The 20,717-nt window shown below is 43.1% G+C and overlaps 1 protein-coding gene across 1 annotated transcript; it reads left to right on the forward strand.

Annotated features, from left to right (window-relative positions):
• Positions 1-10,254: 10,254 nt before the first annotated feature.
• LOC130205619 (Golgi phosphoprotein 3-like) lies at positions 10,255-15,568 on the forward strand. The gene is made up of 5 exons (XM_056433100.1): positions 10,255-10,735; positions 11,207-11,338; positions 11,689-11,803; positions 12,104-12,264; positions 13,264-15,568. The coding sequence occupies exons 1-5, from the start codon at positions 10,526-10,528 to the stop codon at positions 13,525-13,527; spliced, it is 882 nt and encodes a 293-aa protein (XP_056289075.1). The 5' UTR covers positions 10,255-10,525; the 3' UTR covers positions 13,528-15,568.
• Positions 15,569-20,717: the final 5,149 nt, after the last annotated feature.

The raw sequence follows: 20,717 nt of genomic DNA on the forward strand, positions 1-20,717 counted from the left end.
GGGAGGGAGTGGGCGGGGTCACGCAAGGTCGACGTTATGTTCACAATTAAGCAGAAGAAAGAGTTCGGCTCGCTTCGGCTTTTTGAACCTGGCGTAAGCTGACCTCTGACCCCCCTCCCCCAAGGCAGTGACCTTTGTAGAAGTAGACGGTGGCTTTCTAGTAATCCACCTTTCTGAACCTGCCACCTTATACAAGATGGACACAAAGCTCAATCTGTGTTTCAGAGACCACACGAAGAATTCAGTATAACAGTGAGCTGTCATGTGTCACTCACTTACGGTGTTTAATTAACAAATATTAATTGAGATGTTGCACAAACGCCACAGCAGATGCAAGATCCTTTTCAAGGAGTCTAAATAGAAGAAGAAAAACAATGGCTGAATTCCAATTAGCTGCTTGAGTTTCAGGGTCTTGTTATTGTGCATGCCGGCTCGCTGTAATTACTTTTATGGAACAGAGGCACCGCTAACATTATTAGCACCACCTGTGCTTTTCCTAGTCCATGCCTGTTTAATGACTACTTTAAGAGTTGGTTGAAATTCGGCAATACAGAAGAGAGAGAGCAGTTCAGGTGGTGGTTGTGAAACTGGCAGCGAGGCTCATAAACTTATAGAGATGGGAAATAAAAGATGGACCTCTGGAGTGATGAAGCTAGAGGCCTGAAAAGAGAAGGTGCAGAGAGTTTATAACTCAGATATTACCAACATTAACCAGAGTTTAAAGTATAGGTTAATTTTTTTCACATGTATATTGACATTTTTGGCTGTAATTGCTCGTCCTCTTTATTCTGGCAGAAAAATAAATGGGTATTTCCAATATAAGAGATGGGAGACAAATTCTGAGCTCCTCTATGAGCTGAGTAAAAAAAAAAAGACACGTAAACTAGCAGCAGTCTGAGTTGGTTGAATCAAATATGTATTTTCTTAAAGGCAAAGTGATTCATGCTGAGCTACAGTGCAGAGTCAAAAAAGGGATTTTTGCATTGAGAATAACTTAAATTTGGAAGATATCCACTTGATTTGACTAACTCAGACCACTGAGGCCTCATATGAGCTGAAGTGATATATTAATACACACATCTAAGTGGGGGGGTCATGTATAGAAGGGACAATATATATAGACAGGTGGAAAGATAACAGCGACCAGCAACTCTTGAAATACTCACATGGTCATGTAGGTATATGGTTTTAAAACAAGTTTTAATTTTAGCATTCAGACCCAGCAACTTCCACACAAAAAACAAATAAGATGAACCTGGTCACACATCTTGATTTTATCTGGAAAAGAATAATCTATTTTAAAGACAGCATAATTATACAGTAAATATAAAATGTAATATGTTCTTTTACTCACAAAAATATCCAGTAACATGTTCTTTTGGTTATCATCATCTCGTTGTTGGTATTTCCCCTCATATGGTTTCAGTGTAATATTATAGCTAGTGTATAAGGTATGCTGCTGACTTTTATGACACTTCTGTTCCTGCTAACTCAGTGTGTCCATCTGATTCAAATAACAGGGGAGAGATGTGTTTACCAGTTGGCTGTCACAGTTAGTAAAAGCTGAAATAGTCGTAAAACACGCCCCCATCAGGAACTCTACACCATGTGCAGCAGTTAGGAGATTAAGTTACTGCGTGAGGAAAACATTCTGCAGGGAAAGTGACGGTTTGCAATGATTTTTGTGTTCATGAATACCTGTGTCGTAACTGAGGAGTAGTTTATTTTTGACACATTTAGTTTAGGTTGCCTTCGGCTGTATTTCATGGGATGAGAGGTACCCGGTTTGATCTGCGCTCTGCCCATTAGTTGCATGTCAAAGTGTCCTTGATCAAGACACCTGAACCCCCTGTTGCTCCCCGGGTGCTTCACTGCTCCTTCATAACTAAGCATCGGTCAAATGCAGGGATGAATTTCCCCAGGGGGAACAATAAAAGTGAACATTTCTTTCTTTTCTTGGCAGGTCTCCCGTGGTGAATATGAATCGAGGGGCCGAGAAGGGCACAAGTGGACCCGGTCGGGCCCTCGAGAGGTCGAATCTCCTCAAGGTGTGTGTGTGCATCTCTGTGGGAGTATCATGTACGTGTCTGCTCTTGTGCGTTTGACCCTTCGGGGGTCCGGCTCCCTCTGAGTAACCAGATGATGACGAAGATCATAAGGGTCTCCATGCTCCTCATCATGTTCCCTTTGACTTTACTTTTTCAACCACAACTTTTTTAGGGGGCCGAACATCAATTGGCCCCTGACCACAACTAACGAACAGCACAAGAAGTCATCTGGTCCGGATTATTAGCTCACACCGGCTGATTCGGCAGTGAACCGGAGTATGTTCAACACTAGAGGGACTTTTTACATGGTTTTCAGTGGGGAAAGACGTATTCACAGCTTTTACTTCATTAAAAGTAGTAATAAAACTGTGTAAAAGTGCAAGTAAAGGTTCTGCATTGCAGCTATTGTCAGTAAAGTACCAAAAGGAAAGGCGCAATATTTCACTCTGAAATTGAGGGATAGAAGTATTCAATTCAATTCAGAGCTCCTTAAGATATGATCGAGCATCAATCAAGGCTTTGTAGGTTAAGAGAATAATTTAAAAAGTGATTCTTGATTTTGCTGCAGCATTCTGGATCAACTGGATTTCTGCATCTTTTGAGACAAGATGTGCCTGATTTTTGAAATATTGTTAAAGGACAAGTCCCGATCAAAGTATAAAACAGGAAAGAAATGAAAAGCATTCAAATGAAACCTCAAAGAACAGTATTTGAGTATTTAGTCTCCAGCACTGGTTGTTTTGCCTTAACCATATGAAGGGGTGGCTTGACCTCTTCCATCATTTCTGATGAGCAAATACACCAAATGGTCCCTATATGAGGTGCTGGTCCAGCAGCTGCTCCTGGTCTCTTATCAGAAGTCTCCTCACTGGACTTCTGTCAGCTCGGTGCTTGTATGGTACTAATAATGGACGCTTACACAGTGATAAATGGGATTGTGCATACCGTAGATGTGTGTATATGTGCAAATATAAACGAGGTCACACGTGTGACTGCACGACGCCTGTATGTGTGTGTGTGTGTGTGTGTGTGTGTTACAGCTGGGTTTCAAATCCTCTGGAGGGTCCCATTGTTAGAGGCTTCCTGCAGAAATATACCAGGAGGAACAGAGGAAAGGGAGGATCACTCAAATCTGAGGCCTCAATAGAAAACGAACATTTCGGTTGCAAAAATAATGACGGCTATTACTTTGTAAAATACAAAATAAGAAAGAGTCTTACAGTATATACCGCTCTAACTCCTAAAACATGCATACAGTCTTTTTTCTATGTAAAAGAAGATATTCATCTTTCCTCTCCTGAAATTCATACAAGAAATCAAATAAACCCTTATGTTTTTGCTGCCTTACTCCGTGGAAGCAGCGAAACACACTGTGACCCCAACATTGACAACATAATATAACCTTTAAACTGCATTCAAAGTTATCATTCATTGCCAGTTGTTTCAAGCCCATGATTGTAGGCCTAACATTCACTCTCTCTTAGCTCTGTTTTTGTCTCTGCCAACTCCTCAATGGATGCTGCAGCCACCACGCTGAGAGTGGTCCGCTAAATAATGATCTGAACCTCATGAGAAGAGGTTTAACGGTTGCAAGCAAACATAAATGTTAAACGAGTTTACTCCAACGGATTAAAATAGGTCTTTCAAGGTTCATGTTTTCTGCATCCGGCTGATCCTGAGACAATGACTTCATTCAGCCACACGCACATGATGAAAGACTTCAGTCCATCGACTGATCCGTGTACTCGATGCAAGGCCTTCAAGACATGTATTCAGACCTCTGCTGTGAAGTAGAATGACTCGTTGGTGTATTGCATTATAAGCTGTGGATGTATTGCCTCATTGTTATGGGGAATTCCTGGAACTGGAAGCAGATCTAAGATGAAGAAATAAAGAAATAATACAAATTAAATATATATTGTATTTATTATTTTTTTCATAATATATATACGATAAAAGTATTAGCATTTTTTTTTTAAAGTTAAAAAACAGTGTTCAGCCTCAGTTGTTGCTTACTCAGTGGAGCCCGTACTGCTCTCGAGAGGCTTCTTTAAACCCTCGGCTCGCACTCGACCTGCAATTACACCACATGCGCTGTAGGGGCCAATCTGCCCCCTGGAGGCCAATGTCGCCGCTGCACGCTCCCTATAGCCATGCTCGCAGGTAGGGCTCGGGCTCCGATGCCGTTGCCTGAGCCCTGGATACCTCCCGTGGGTATGTACAGGCCCTCCTGAGCAGCGACAAACTGATACCCTGGCTGAACTACAATATGACAATGTGTTCCAGGGCTATTTATAGTACTGCAATCAATCACCGTTCTCAGTCACGGTGCAAATATTTTAATTTTTTTTTACATTTTTGTTGTTGTTGATGTGTGTGATATATCCCAGAGCTCACGGTCACTTCGCAGAAACCGTCCGCACATTTCCCAATGCTTTAGTTTGAAAGTTATTTGCTTTTTGATGTGGCCGAGTTGGCTACCCCGGAGCATTGTGGGTAATGGTAAGGTCCACTCGGAATAGGGCTTTGTACCGAAGTACTGTTAGGATGATTTGGACCTTTTTTGGTGTTACTTTAATTCCACCTGTACTGCAGCAGTGAAGAGAAATGAGTTGCAGTGCCGTTTCCAGCCACACCGACACGCTGTCGGACCGGTAGCTTCTGAAACGGCCGTGAACACCAACTGAAAATTCGCCATCTTGGATCCACGCGACGCAGCTGATGGCTGCCAAAGGACCTGATTACACATCGCTGTCTGTTCAATGCACTATGTATTGTAACGTCTCGGACGTTATGGCACTGATGACACGGAGACGGGACGACGTTATTAATCCTCACTTTATTGGGCATCCACCAACACAGACAGCGTGCTGCTCTCAACTCAGCAGCTCGAACGCCAACAACAACGCTTCCCGTCAACCACCCTTAACTCCCGTTTTCCGACAGGTTAACCCCGCCTCCCCTCTACTCCGCCAATCACAGGCACGCCCCCTCGACCAGCACGCACGGTGCCACACTGTGATTGACAGCCACTTCACAGGGTCGCTACAGTATTCTTATTTTTTATTAGACATTATGATATATAATAATTCATATATTATATGTCACCCAATGTTTATGTAGTATACTGTTATTAGATATTATTAGATATAGTATATATAATACATATATTATTACATATATATATATATTATTTTTTTATGTATATATGTTAGGGCTGTCAGCGTTAACGCGTTAATCTATGCGATTAATTTGGCCGAGATTAACGCAACTTTGTTTACTTCCGGTGTGCATTGAAGTTGTTGCACTCCTCTGAGTGTCAAACCGCGGCAGTCCGCCTCCTTCCTCCCGTCTGCTCCTCGATATTCACAGAGAAACAGAGGGCGACGTGTCGGTGCCGCGGGGGGAAGGTGCAGGTGACTTTTTTCTTTGCTCCGCCCGATGCGCGCGCAGACACGCCGGCATGGAGCTCTGCGGCGCGCGAGACGGAGAGCCGAGACGTGTGAACGACACGTCGAGACAGAATGACATGCTGCTGTAGAGCAGTGGCGTCCCTAGAATAACAGGCCCGATGTTTAATTAGAACAAAGTTTACGTTTTTAAAAAGAACTACATTTTTTGCTGTAAAATGGCACAAAAGTGGTTAACACCTCCAGGTCGCACGTGACGTCATTCACCCTGATAGAATGGTGGAAACACTGGGATGTGTCACATGCAAAAGCTGCTTCTGAGGTGTTTCATTTTTGTACAATCCGCGACACAGGTGAGCCCAGCCTCCAGAGGGTTAACTGACATATTTGTCAGTTTACCAAGGCCACTTGTTCTGCTGTTGTTGAATGTTAAAGATGACAGGACCAATGGAGTCTCAAATACACCTTTGTTTACTAATCTGATGTTTCACTGAAGAAACAATTTATCATCCACAATATTAAATACCTCGCTGGCACTTTATAGGTAGGAGCCTCTTTGAAAACACAGCTCTGTGTGAAGTTTTGTCTTTAAAAAAGAATACAATTAAACAAGTGTCTAAAATACATGCTGTCTGAAGTGATTACATGTTTATTTAGAAGATTTAGTCTTTAGAAGAAAAAAAACCTTTTAATCGCGATTAATGAATTTCAAAATGTGCGATTAATTAGTTACTTTTTTTAATCGATTGACAGCCCTAATTTTCTTGCTTTCTATCACCTCATTTTTCTTTATCTTTCACTTTCTTTCTTACTGTTTTCTTACCGCTGCCGGTGTGTATGGCACACACATACTTATTTACCCCACCTGGCCTCTGCGCCAGCATGTCCTTGGAACATCCACGCAGCTTCTGTTTCACACCAGTTCAAAAAAAGAGATATTTACAGATGTGACCTTTTTATTCTCTAATTATTTCTCTACATTTCGGCCTCTTTTCCCATCTTGTTTCTGATTATTATAACAAGCTGCGAGAAAACTGATCTTCATTTTTTGAGCTGGCTACATACAACGTGATCCCGAAAATTGTGATTCTGATTTCTCAGCCTTGTCGTAAGTCACCGGGGGCTTTCGGATATCACAAGCTATTAAATATAATTGTATTTTCTCTGCCATTATTCCGCAGTGAGACGCGGCGTTGCGTCCAATCGAGAGACGCTGTGATTCACTTCCTGCAGTGCGATGGTAAGTGACTCCCCTCGTTGTCTCTGTGGGGGTGTCGTCGTAAAAAGAGTGTGTATACGTGTGTGTGAGTGAGTGTGCGTTCATATAGATGGGGCACTGTGGGTCAACCCGTTGCCCACTCCAGAGACAGGAAATGGCTCCAATATGGTCCTGAGTGTGGCCTCTCTCAAGGCTCTGGGGAGTGATTTAGGCCTCTTGTCAGGTCCAGAACTGAAGGATCAGTGAGAAAAAAAAACCTCCAGAGTGAAAAATACAGATGTTTTGTTCACAGCATTTAAAATCAAACATCTCTGGTAGGCTTCACAGGGACCCAAAGGTTTATTAATAGTGTCAGTGGGGTAGCAGATGATTAACAGATGTGTCAAGAAAGATTTGTGTTTCTCGTCTGATAGTTGCATTTTAAAAAAAGAGGTCTTATAACTGAGAGATTCCTAAATGTCATGTTTTTTCAATGATTATTAATTGGAATCTACCAACATGTATGCAATGTTTGAACCTGATCAGGCAAGTATTTAAATATCAGACATGTCTATACTGTTTTAAATCTGCACACTTAGGATAATTCCACTGGTTCCAGGACTGATGCCGTAACACTTGCAAATCTTGGACTGTGTGCAAATATTCTACCTAGATGGTCCGAGAGGCGGACGCCTGTCTTGTCCGTGGTGGAAGCAGAGATGGTTGTTTACTCTGAGCATATTTGCAACCGTCTGGAGAATTATCTCTGCAAGTTTTTAGGGCCACACTAGCAGGCTCCTTGACATCAGAGGAGAAGCCAGTGGTTACTCGTAGTCTGTTTGTGAGGCGTTGGTACTTTATTGGAAAGGTTGAAGTCGAGATTATTTAACCAGTTTCAGTATGTGTTCATTATGTGTACAGTAAATATTTGAGTTATTTTTTAATATACTTGAGTATTTCCTTTATATTTCTGCTGCACTAAAATTTAGAGGGAAATATTGTATTGTGTGGATAGTTTTTAGTTACTTTCCAAATACTTTGTATGCAAAACAAGAGTTTATAAACTACAAAATATGAAAAACAAACAGCAGGATATAAATAAACTTTAATTAGCTCCACATTGACCAACAACAACAACAACAACAAAATGCTTCTAATATGGATTTACATTGATCTGCATTAAACACTTTTGCTTTCCTTATTTGCAGTACATTTAATTTCAGTACATTTAGCTGTCACTTGAACACTTTCACTTAAGCAACGTTAACATTTTGAATCCAGGACTTGTAATAAAGTATTTCTTTACAGCCATATCTATGAAAAGGACACAGAATATTTCCTTCCAGCTTCTGATCTGCTTTTATTTGAGCTATTTGAAAGTATCCACACGCTAGCATAGAGTGAAAGTGTACCAAAAGGCTAACACACCGGGAACAATGACATAATGAACTATAAAAGAAACACACAAAGGGAACTCCAGGGGCCTCGTGAAGCAGGATTAGTGGGTTAACTGCCGCTCTTTGCTGTGGCTTTAACATGTCACGAACCAACAGGCGGCTCCGGGTGAAACTCTGAGCCAAGATTTAAACAATGCTACAGAACAAACTTCCAGCAGCACTTTTTATTCCTGTGTACGCGGCTAGACTTAAATAAATGTTAGCCTGCTGGAAGTGTAGCTCAGGATTGAAACAATGTCGTCTTGTGTTATGCCCAATTCATATTTCAGTGGTTGGATGTGGTCTATACTTCAGTCTTTAAGCACAGAAAAAATATGAGGTGGGTTAGTAAAGAGGAAATATTTTTATAGACCACCTTTAAATTCAGCCTTTTGGTCTTAAATATTTGCACTCATCAATCTATTCACGACTTTATTTCCTCTCTCTGCAATACATATTTGTATTGCTCATTGCATTTAAAAAAACCTACAGTTAATAAATCATATTGTTCCAAATTCCATCTCAGCTTCTTAATTCTACCACATGTATTTATAGTTGAATACTTAATCTATAACCTTATTGAATCAAATTGTGCCTCTGAATTTGATTTCCAGGACCGTTTAATCTTATCTTCTGATCTAATCATCTTGTTCCTGTCTGTTGTTGTCGCTGTTGCATGTAATCGACTATTCACGAACGCACTTCAGACTGAAAACCGATGGAGCACCCTCACTGAACTCCCTTCATGAGACATGCCCCCAGAGCCGAAGTGTGTCACAGCTGAGAATGAGAAGGCTGAATAGGTGTTCTTGTTTTCAGGAACTTTAATCCTGTTTCTTCATCTTGGTTTAATTCCTTAATTCATCCCATGGGTTTTTGGAGGTGCTGTAAAAGTAATAATAATAATTCAGAAACAGCATGACAATAAATAGAGTCGTCACAAGTCCCCAATGTCTTGTTTCACAGCTGGTGGGGCTCAAGCCCCCGATACCTGACCATACATGGACGGCTATGCCTCCCAAGGGGAGTGTGGGACTCCTCCTCACAGCCAGACTGAATTGTGGCTCAATGTTCACAGCAGCAACACTCAAAGACATCTTCAAATGCTGCATCCCAGCCTGCCTCGAGACACACTATTGTGCCACATCAAGGAACAAATGAGCATTGTTCTGATTGGTAGTCCATCATCACTGTGTACCGTGTTTAAAACACAAGGACAAGAGTGTTAGGCCTGCTACTGTGAAGCAAAAGACCTCAAAGACACTTCTCCTTTCCTCCCTGCTGTCACAACTCATGACCAATCCTGCTCGATACCACAAAGTAACGAAGACCACATGAGGAGAGTATTTAAGTGGAGGAGGCAGGAGGGGATTGAGGTTAATTGGAGGGCGTTTGGGAGTTTTTCTTTTGCAATATCATCAAAAATGGACATCTGCCAAAGAGAAAGTGGTCTAAAAATAATGTACAGATCAATCAACAGTATGCAGCCTCACAGCTATATCTAGTAATGTAATACATTAACGAGCTGGTATCTCTGTCTATTGACTTTATTTGAAGTCTATTTTCAGACTAATATATAATTCGATATATTTTTAGTGTTTGGTTATGCATTCCAACTCAATAAAACAAATTAGAATATTACATGGGGAGTTTCAGCCGAATCAGTTTCGTGATTCGGAGTATAAGAAAGAAGAAGAAGATTACCAGCAGACTAAAAGTCTCTTTCCTACTCGCAGGCTGCCACCTGGTGCTAGGAGCCTATATGGCACTGTGGCTTGTTTGTCTGAACAATATTAACTGTTTATATATGTATATTGTTCTGGATATTAAGCTAACACATAGGATAAATGACAATAAACTCTTCATTCTATATAATAAAAAAAAGAAAAGAGCTATGTTACTGTTTTCAAGGAGGCTGCTAAATCATGGACATTACCTCATTAATATGTAGTTTAGTTCGATCAAATATACCTTTTTTTAAAATATATTTTCTGGAAACATAAATTAAAGTTACCTATTTTTAATTAACTTTTTACACCAGATAAATCTGCATTTCAATCGCTTCTTTCTTCTCTTTTTTTTTTTTAAACATTAAATACTAGTTTACGTCACAGTGGTCAAATGCGTGTTACGTGTGTCCAGCTGTCAGATGTACAGTATTTTCCGATGTCACGTGAAGGCAACAGGCGAGGTGCGTTTTTACTGTTCAGTTCGGAACACAACCGACGTCACTGCCACCATGTTGGATCCGGAAGTAGGCAGAGCCGATGCAGGAATCCCGAGCTGAGCTCACCGTCAGCGGCTGCTTTTTCACCCGATCGGTCGACCGATTCCCGGTTCTCCCCTTTAACATCCAGGTTACATGCTGCGTGGCTTTCCGGCCTGTCGAGGTAGGCGCATTTCTTCGGATTTGATCGTTTCGCAACACCGGCTATGGCCTCAATCAAGCAGAGAAACTCGGGCCTCGTCCAGCGGAGGACCGAGGCCATCCGCAGCGCCGCCGACAAGGACAGGGACTCCGCCGAGGAGGAGGACGAGGCGCGCCGCGGGGAGGAGGAGGACGACGACGAAAAGCGAGACTCGAAGGAAACCCGACTCACGTTAATGGAGGAGGTGTTGCTACTGGGCCTCAAGGACCGAGAGGTGGGAGCTGTTTCTTTAACCCGTCAACAAGGCTCGCGAGCAACGCGAACCCAACGCAATGTTTACTTTGCGTCGCCAACCGTTTATTAAAACGACCCCCCCCCCCCCCCCAAAAACAACAACTTTATTTAGTTTATTGAGACCAACGTCAGTGTTGTATTGCTCCAACACAGCAGCTGGGAGCGTCTTGGTATCCAGCGGCTTTTTAACGTTAAAGCAGGTCTCTAATGTACGTACGTTGCGTGAATTATTCACATACTTTCGACGTAGCTTGCGTCAACTTCGCAGCTTTCTTGAAAACTTGCCAGCTCCGACGTGACTCCTTTTTTTCCATTTTTTTTTTTTTTAACCTGGAAGTGTTTAAACCAACACGTCAGCTAACTTTACAAGCGCTGGACCGAGGCTAATCTTCTTCTTCCTCTTCCTCGTCTTCGTCTTCTTCTTCTTCTTCTACGTCTTCTTTCCCCGTAGGGCTACACGTCTTTCTGGAACGACTGTATTTCCTCCGGTCTCCGCGGGTGCATGCTGGTGGAGCTGGCCCTCAGAGGGAGGCTGCAGCTGGAGGCCTGCGGGGTGAGGAGAAGGAGCCTCCTGTCGAGGAAGGTGAGAGCCGTGGGCATGTCGGAGGAGAGTGAAACACGAGGAGCCACCATGTTCAAAATGTTCTTATCCACTGCAAGTCACGTGATACCCTTCAATAGTGCTTATGTGAGCAAAGGGATTGATTTGTTGTTGTTGTTGTCCTCCCCCTAGGGATTAGTAATAGTCATCTTACCCAAGAAAATCAATCCCTTTGCTTCACTTATATTTTTTATTTATTTAAAGGAAAAACACATTATTTTCAATGAATGGTGATGCGTAGCGGTTCGTGTTTGCACAGGATGTGAGTGTAGGCGTCGGTGTGGCCGACGCTTAAATCAATACCAGTTCAAATATACGTTTTGTTTGCAAAGGTGATCTGCAAGTCTGACGCGCCGACGGGGGACGTGCTACTGGACGAGGCCCTGAAGCACATCAAGGACACCCAGCCTCCAGAGACCGTCCAGAGCTGGATCGAGCTGCTGAGCGGTGAGATGAAGCGCACGCCGATGCATCCGTACGCTCGCATGACATCATTTGAAGAGCTTCTTTGGGCTCCTGTGTAACGGCGGAGTTGTCACAGTTCAGGTGACACCCGTTGACAAAGAAGTACTCATTGCTAAAAATACGACTTCACGGGGATTGTCGTTGACACTTAATTTAATAATAAGCTTGAAGCAGCAGCGTTGACCAAAGTGAGCCACTTGAGTCCATTTAAAGTGTTTAGAAATGACATTGTGTGTGTGTGTGTGTTCAAAGACCTGAAATGGATCTCGTGTTGTCCTTTAGGAGAGACCTGGAATCCCCTGAAGCTGCACTACCAGCTCAGAAATGTTAGAGAGCGTTTGGCAAAAAACCTGGTCGAGAAAGGTGTGCTCACGACAGAGAAGCAAAACTTCCTGCTCTTTGACATGACCACACATCCGCTCACCAACAGCACCATAAAACAGGTAAGGTGTGTGTGGGGGTGGCGCCGTGTTGTGACTCTTTGTTGTGTTATCAAGTCATCAAGTCGATTAAGCTTCACGAGTAATGGCATTAAAATGGCTCCAACTACTGGAGGGGGGGGGGGGGGGGGCTCTTGACTTAAAGGTGAAAAACATCCCGATACAACCTGTTATTTTGAAGGATTCAACGATCATTTATTGTCATCACGCACACAGGTATGCACGAGGGAAAGCAGTTGTACACGACAAACAGAACACAAAGCGCAGTGCACGAACAATTCTCCGGGCGGATGATATGCCGACATCTTAACATTAAAAGCTCGCCATCGTGAAATATATCGCAATAGCAAACGTCGTGAAGTAAACGCAGAGTCCGCCTCGTCCCAGCAGAGTCCCGCTGAGGCGGAGCCGGGTCTCTAAAGACGGCGGCTCGGTAGTCACCAGCTCCCCGTCGTGGTCGGGTTTTTCTCCAGAAGTCTTATTCTATCCATCTTGTTTCGTGGCGCTTTTGGGTCGGCCGTGGGCGGAGAGCGCCTCGAGGGCCGCTCCGGTGTTTGAGGGGATTAAGTAAATTAAGACGCATAATGTTCCAACATTCACGGGAGCTGTACGTGCGCCGCCGACGCTAAAGCAACAAAAGGAAAGAAAATTAATTGTTCGGCTTTTATGAAAATGAGGGTCACAGTCTCCGCTTAATTAACTAAATCTTACCGTAACTTTAAGAGCTCCAGTGGAACTTTAAAGTGCATGTTTTGCTACAGTGTCCACACCTGATTGGGTTAGCACGAAGACGGGTAGCATTGGGTCACATTGGGTCCCCCCGGATTAGTGTTTTGGCTTTAAGCTCATTGTGCCTCCATGTGTATCCGAGTATGAGAAGGCGAATAAATGTACCTCACAATATGTTTTATACTCTTTATTTGGATTCTTATTCATCTATTTGATTGCACCGTACATAATGCTCGTAATGGCTTCTAAAACACCCGTTGACATTGCCTGCAGCGCCTCGTCAAGAAGGTCCAGGAGTCCGTTCTGGAGAAGTGGGTCAACGATCCCCACCGCATGGACAAGCGGGTTCTGTCCCTGATCCTCCTGGCCCACTCGTCCGACGTGCTGGAGAACGCCTTCGCCCCGCTGCAGGACGACCAGTACGACCTGGGCATGAAGAGAGTCCACGCGCTGCTGGAGCTGGAGCCGGAGAAGGAGAGCGCAAAGCCCAACGTCAACGAACTCATGTGGGCGGTGGTGGCCGCGTTTACTAAATGAGAAACGCCCGATTGTTTGGACTGGAAGATCTGGCGACGGTCTCCGTTATTTAATTGGTTGAAGGACTTCACTTGAATGAGACAATCTATTTTGGTTGGGGCGCCTGTTGGTACGTCGACTCCGGATGACGTTTTGGTGGCAGTCCATAATAACCCAGTGCAATCTGATTGGTGGTGGGCTTCACCGAGTCGCGCGTGGTCGGTTGGAACTGTCTCTAAATCAACAACAACAACAACAAAATGACTTGTCTGCTTTCACACAGTGAGGTATATTATCTGCTGCTGCGAGGGCTGGATATTCTTACATTCGTCAACACGACCGGCAGATGGCTTTCTGTTCATGTTAGATGGCATCAAAGGATGAAAGCAGGTGGCGGCAGTAGTTGAGGTGAAATATGAAGATTTTTTTTGGACTGGGGCCAAGATGTCCTTCTTCACTAAGGGAAACATCACCGCTACCTTTCTACAAGGTCTGGCCAGAATCAAACCCTGGTCTCGTCTCCATTCCCCCCCCACCCCACACACACACACGCTTATGCAAGGACGACCAGATCAGTCACTCTTGTTTTCACATTCATCTCTCCTTTTCTATTTTCTTCCTCATCGACGTTTGAGGAGGAAAAGGAGGACACGATCGCTGACTGCATCGGTGCTCCTGAGCCGGGTGATTCTGGCCCTCTAACTTTAACCCAAATGAAGAATTAAACCTGGAGTCTAACAAATCTCTTTATCTTATTCCTTGCAATGGGTCCATTCTGTGTTTTTTGTAGGATGAGACGAGTCTTCCATTTCTATTTATGTTGCTAATCGATGCTTACAGTAGTCTGCCATTTATCAACTATTTTGCACAGTCACTAGTCCCGTAGGCAGGGTCGCTCTTCGTAGGGATGTTTTCTTGGCTTGAGACGACGCGGTTGGACACGATGAGCCTCGGCGAACGAAAGAGAAATAGCTCATTTATTTTGTCTACAGCTCTTGATCTTTATGAATACTTTTTTAAAAAATCATTCCTCTGGGTATATAGAAATAAAAGTGAGTCGAGATGTAAAAAAACAAAGCGGTGATCGTATCTGTTGGGATTCGGATCGCCGTGAAACAGCCGGCGCGAGATTTACAGGCTGATCGTCAGCGGCTGCTCACACTTATGGGGTGGGAAATGTAAGCCAAATGGGCTAGTTTGTATTCTGAGAAGGGGTCGGTTCACCCAAAGTCGGGAAAAAACACCTTGTTTAACAATAGTGGCATCTCGCCAAGGTTTTGGCTTTATGTTTTGAAATGTCTCGTCTTAAAAACGGGTAAATGGAATTTCCTTTTTTAGATTCTTGTCGGCAGTAAATTCCCAAAGCATCTGGAGTTTCCAACGAATCCCCAATCTTTACTGTTTTCTTTCGAAGTACTCTTTGCAGTAAAGATATCTAAAAAACACATTTAAAAAAAGCCCGTTCTGTGGATTCCCTCGATGCCGCCAGAGGAAACTGTATTTGGTTATTTGGGTGAACCGATCCTTTTAAAGTCTCCCTCTTGCTATATATTGTATCTCTCAGTTTGTATGTCATAATTAGATGTTCTTTCTATCCGGTCGGCCCGCGCGGGCGTGTTTATATTTTTTGATACATGCAGCTTATTGGAGGGTTACTCGGGGGCCCAGATGAATCCTGGGTAACGGCCGACAGGCGGAAACCATCTCCAGTCACGCCTCTGTTTCAGAATCACATGATTGTAAACATGGACTTACATCTCCTCTCGTTTCATGGCATTCTTATTGTTCTGTCTTCCTATGTATTTTTTTTTTTTTACCATCAACATACCAGTAGGTCTGAAGAACTGTTGAGATGCGTTTACAGCAAAGAGACCATGCATGCTATCGGTGGAGGGCTGGGGTACTTGTGGATCTCGCGGCGGAGAAAAGGCGTCTATGTAATTATTCATTTTATGTGTACGATCTAATGGAATTCAATGAAAGGGATCTTCTCTCTATAATTCTGTATGCTTTTGTATTGCCACACAAAATAAAGTAAGGATCCTTTAAGTGCCTGAATTTAGCACCGTTTTGCTGTTTTTATTCCATATTTGTACAGTGGATTTATTTTATTATATAGTTTTCTCCCATTTGATCTGTTAAATAGTCTCATAAATAGTTATAGTAACAGCATCAGATGCTTAGTCTGGTGTTTGAGCAGATTCATCTTGTGATGAATCTTGCTTTGTTTATGATTTGCTGCTTTTTGTATCACTGTAATGTGGATATGTTTTGGACTGTTAACAAATGGTACCTTAAGATTCAGGAAATTGTGATGCTATTTGTGACTAAAGGATTCATTAGTGAAATAGTTAACAGGTTAAATGCTTGAGGAAAAATACGCTTATTCGCGTTCCTCATCTAACTCGGCAAATAAGCCGGGTGGACTGCAGTAATGGTGGACGTCTCGGCTCCAGCGGGTCCTCATCAGACAAACTGTCAAAAGCACAGGACCTGTCAAATGTCCAGTCATAGATTAGGGTGGAGCAGTCTTCAAACAAGAGGCACCCTGTCTGGTGTAGTCCACCCAAAGGTCAGCTGCACCTTGTTTAGAGCTTATTATAAACCTTATTTCCCCAAAATCCCTGCTATTTATTATCAATATATGGTAATTAACTTTGTTTATTTATTTTAATATGATGTATATTTACTTTTCATTTCATCCCTCTTAGGAAATACGATGCAGTAAAGGATCATTCTCCAATTTTTATGTGGGCCAACATTGATTGTGCAATAACGATAGTTATATTTATAAGTTTTTATTATTCTAATGCACTAATTTAGACATTTAGGGTGAAAGTCACATGGGGGCTGCATCTCTTTACATGTTAAGATGGTTTTTTTGTGGTTGTATGTATGTACACCTGGACAAAGGGAATACATATGTGAGAATGCTGTTCATTGACTACAGTTCAGCATTCAATACCATCATCCCCTCCAGACTCGTCTCGAAGCTCGTGGACCTGGGACTAAGCACCTCCCTATGCAAATGGGTCTTCGACTTCCTGACGGGGAGGCCACAGGTGGTGAGAATCGGTGACCGCACCTCATCTACAGTCATCACCAACACAGGCACCCCCCAGGGCTGTGTGCTCAGCCCCCTCCTGTTCTCCTTGTTCACACATGACTGTGTAGCTACGCACAGCTCCAACCTCATTGTCAAGTTTGCTGATGACACAACCATTGTGGGCCTCATCACTGGCAATGATGAGTCAGCCGACAGAGAGGAGGTTGCTACCCTGACTACATGGTGTCAGGATAATAGCCTCTCTCAACATCAGCAAGACAAAGGAGATGATTGTGGACTTCAGGAGACGGCAGGTGGAGGAGCACGCACCCCTGCATATCAACGGTTCTGCAGTGGAAATGGTCAGCTGCTTCAGGTTCCTCGGGGTCAACATCAGCAACGACCTCACCTGGTCTGCTCACACAGACAAGGTGGTCAAAGCGGCCCGGAAGCGCCTCTTCTTCCTGAGGAGACTGAAGAAGTTTGGCATGGATTCAGTCATCCTCACCAATTTCTACAGATGCACAATAGAAAGCATCCTGACTGGGTGCATCACAGTGTGGTATGGGAGCTGCACAGCCAAGGACCGCAAGGCCCTACGTCGTGTGGTCAGGACTGCGGAGTTCATCATCGGTAGGGAGCTCCCAGCCCTGCAGGACACAGACCACACGATGCCTCAGGAAGACTGGCAGGATCCTAAAGGACTGCCATCATCCAGCCTTCAGCCTGTTCACCCTGCTGCCTTCTGGAAGGCGGTACCGTAGCATCCGGTCTCGCACACAGAGACTGGAGAACAGTTTCTTCCCGAGAGCCATCAGGCTGCTAAATGGACACTGACACACGATCGACACTTTTGCACTCAACACTTTACACTCGTCACTTTACATACACTGTCACTTTCAGCCTTGTACTTACACTTACACTTTCTATTGCACTACCTGCTTTCACTACCTGCTTCTCCCATTTGTCTGTAGTTTAGTTATGTGTATTATATGTTAGTATTATGTTCAGAGTTCTTGTAGTGTGTATGTCATGTTATATTATGTTCGGCTATGATAGTTGTTGTGTGGTGCCTTGTCCTAAGAATTTCAGTGCCCAGTCTGACCCTGTGTCATTCTGTGTATCTGACAATAAAAGACTTGACTTGACTACATTATGTGTGCATGAACTAGGGAGTTTGTCTTTTTAAAGTCAAGTTAATGTTAAAGATAAATGTCTCAGTTTGGAAGATAGAAAAAACACACATTCAAATATTCAGATCCATTTAATAAATTCATTCCACTTATTTCTACGCATATTATTGATAAACTCAATGGAATTTGTCCCAGAATATCTTTTATCAGCAACTCACGATTCCCCAGTTAACATACGTGTGACGATCTGAGGGAGCATAAAGTGCATAAATGTCCAAATATACAGAAGTATGTATAAAGTACATGTGATAGCATCTTTCAGCAGATAACTTCCATTCCCATGTTCCACTTCCGGTCAACCCACGAGTTTCAACAGCATCCCACACACACCCGGCTTTCTCTGCAGAGCTCCGGTCTGGATTACGACAGCAGTCCACCGACAGTCCACCGACAGGCCACCGACAGTCCACCGACATCCTCTCCCTCCACGCGCGTTACTTCCCGCTTGAGAGCCACTTTTACGCCTCCCGTGATGAAGCCGAAGACTCCTCTGCTCCGGCTCTGAATGCCATCCAGTTTAGCAAAAATCCAATTTCTTCTTCCGTGTACATTGACGCCACGTATCACTTGATCTGAGTCACAGTCTTGTAGTTCTTGATCAGTATCTCCAGCAGTTTGAACCTCCAGTACAGGCCGTCTCCAACCTGGCGCAGCTGGTGTGCGCACTGGTCGATTGTGGCGTCGAGATCTGAGGGCGGAAGGCGCACGCGGGTTGAGTATTTTGATCATATTACACATTTATATTGTTGAAACATTTCTTTTAAAAAACAGTGTTCAGTTCAATACATCTTCTCGAGGTACTCACCGGGGCCAGCCATTCTCATAATGCTTCTTTCTGCCAGTTCGGAAGAGAGAAGTGAGGCTTTAAATGTTCAGTCTCTCTCTCGCTCTCTCTCTCTCTGTGCTTGTGCTTTGAAAGCTGTGCACTTGTGTCTTGACAAGAAGGAACAGGTTTGAACTATTGATAGCGACCCAGAGCTATATACTGTTGGCTGTAATGACGTCATAGCGCGGCTGAGGAATCCCGGTCAGCCACGTCCAAGCTCCTCCCACTCCGCTCTGTTTACAATATTGTTATGAGGCTCTTTAATCAGTAGTGTTACATTAGCAATGCACCTGTTCTACACGTGTGGTACAAAACACACCAGACTCATGTACACACACAAGGAATGTGACTCGGTGAATAACAATAAACATAGACGTCGAATAAAAACAATGAAAACAATACAAATATAAGTATAATAAAAAAACATAAACATGATAATAGATACCTGTCTCTGTTTGTGCCGTGCAGTTGGTGTTCAAACATACTGATTTGAGCACATAGAAAAATTCTTAATTGACTTTATCATGATGTAGTTTTTTGACCGTATTCTAAGTTTAATTAAACACAAACATTACAAAAAAAGGCGATGGAAAGAGGTCACGAGCAGCTTGGTATGGAAAGTAAAACTATCCAGCTGCAGTGCCCTATATGAAGCAAGAACATGACGTGGAGAGCTAACTGACACGTATACAATACACCGTGAAGATGTATTGTTTGAGTAAGATTTGAATGCACAGCAGCAGTTCAGCGGCACACCGGGGGCTGTCTGTGTGTCCCAATGGGCTGATAGTGATAAGACATTTAGACACAGTGGTTGTTATTCACAAGGTAGAGCACGGTCATAACATGTAGTGGCACTTCAGGGATTATATAAGCGGAAGAAAAAACTGGATATTCACAATAACAAGCATGTCATGAGACCAAGTCCATCTTTTTTTTAAACATTTTTACATCAAAAACATGCTCAACAGAACACGTCAACACCAGGAAAGAGCCACAGTGGATTGTGCAACTGTTAACTATTAAAGAACGACGTCAGACGACGCAGCATTAGAGAGGTATTTCATTCAACGGCACAGTCCAACATTACTGGGGATTAAAAAGTACTTGGATTAAACTCCTAAAAAGGACATGGAGCCAAGTCTCAAACATCTGCTCAGTGCCGGCATCATGGGCGAGCTGGTGCATCATGGGCGAGCTGGTGCATCATTGGTGCATGCCTCTCTTCCTTCTAGCAGAAATGAGGAAGTACCAGGGAAATTAGAGTCAGGTGATCTGAGCGCTGCTAACAAAAGCTCCATGTAAGGTGAAGCGTGACAGAAGGACAGAAAGATGAAGAGGATTAAAAAAAAAGTTGTGAGAGGAACCTTTTGATGTGCATATAAGGAGAAAAAGGGACGAGATCATGAACAGAAGTTAAATCCATCAAAGTGTTGAAATCTGGTGCGGATATATGCACTATGTGCAAGTTCCTCATAGTAGAACTTTGATATTTTTAGATGACATGAAAAATCACACTTTTAATATTCTAACTCTAGATTTTTTTTTTAAAGTAGGTAAAAAGACAACATTATGTTTAGCAAATGATACTTTTTACACTGGATATATGTGCATATTAACCCTATACCAAATGATTTGTTAGATTTTGAAAATGACTGAAGTTAAAGTACCGATACATTAATGTAAAAATAAGGAAAAATACAAAAGTACAATTAGCTGAATGTGCCAGAATTAAAAGTAAAGGCATTTTTCTGCAGAACAATTTATACTGTATCTGATGTATGTATTACGATGGTAATACTGATGCGATACAATCAGGATGGAACTGGTTTTAACTGCTTCACAGTTTGGAGTTGAGACATGATTAAAGAGTATGTATCTTGGATTTTTCTCGAATCTTTGCCTTTTCTCTTTTGAATATTAAATACTTGTACATGTTCAGGTCTCAAACATGCATTCATATTTAACCATATGATAAATTGAGAGGGGGAAGTGTACTTGTCCCCGCCAGCAGCTCATGAGTACACGAGGTTGGGTAACACCGTCCAGCCTCACACAGAGTCCTGATTCAATTGATCTAGTTCATCTGGTGCACGGTGTTCACCTGCAGGCTAAAGGTGCGGTCCTCGCCGCTGATAGCAGTTGG

The sequence above is a fragment of the Pseudoliparis swirei genome, chromosome 15 (assembly GCF_029220125.1).
Source record: "Pseudoliparis swirei isolate HS2019 ecotype Mariana Trench chromosome 15, NWPU_hadal_v1, whole genome shotgun sequence".
NCBI lineage: Eukaryota > Metazoa > Chordata > Actinopteri > Perciformes > Liparidae > Pseudoliparis > Pseudoliparis swirei.

Bases quoted from the DNA above. Each gene is read 5' to 3' on its own strand.
- LOC130205619 (XM_056433100.1), top strand. From the start codon at position 10,526: ATGGCCTCAATCAAGCAGAGAAACTCGGGCCTCGTCCAGCGGAGGACC. The intron at 11,339-11,688 runs GTGAGAGCCGTG...TTGTTTGCAAAG, and splicing joins GGAGCCTCCTGTCGAGGAAG to GTGATCTGCAAGTCTGACGC. The intron at 12,265-13,263 runs GTAAGGTGTGTG...CATTGCCTGCAG, and splicing joins CCAACAGCACCATAAAACAG to CGCCTCGTCAAGAAGGTCCA.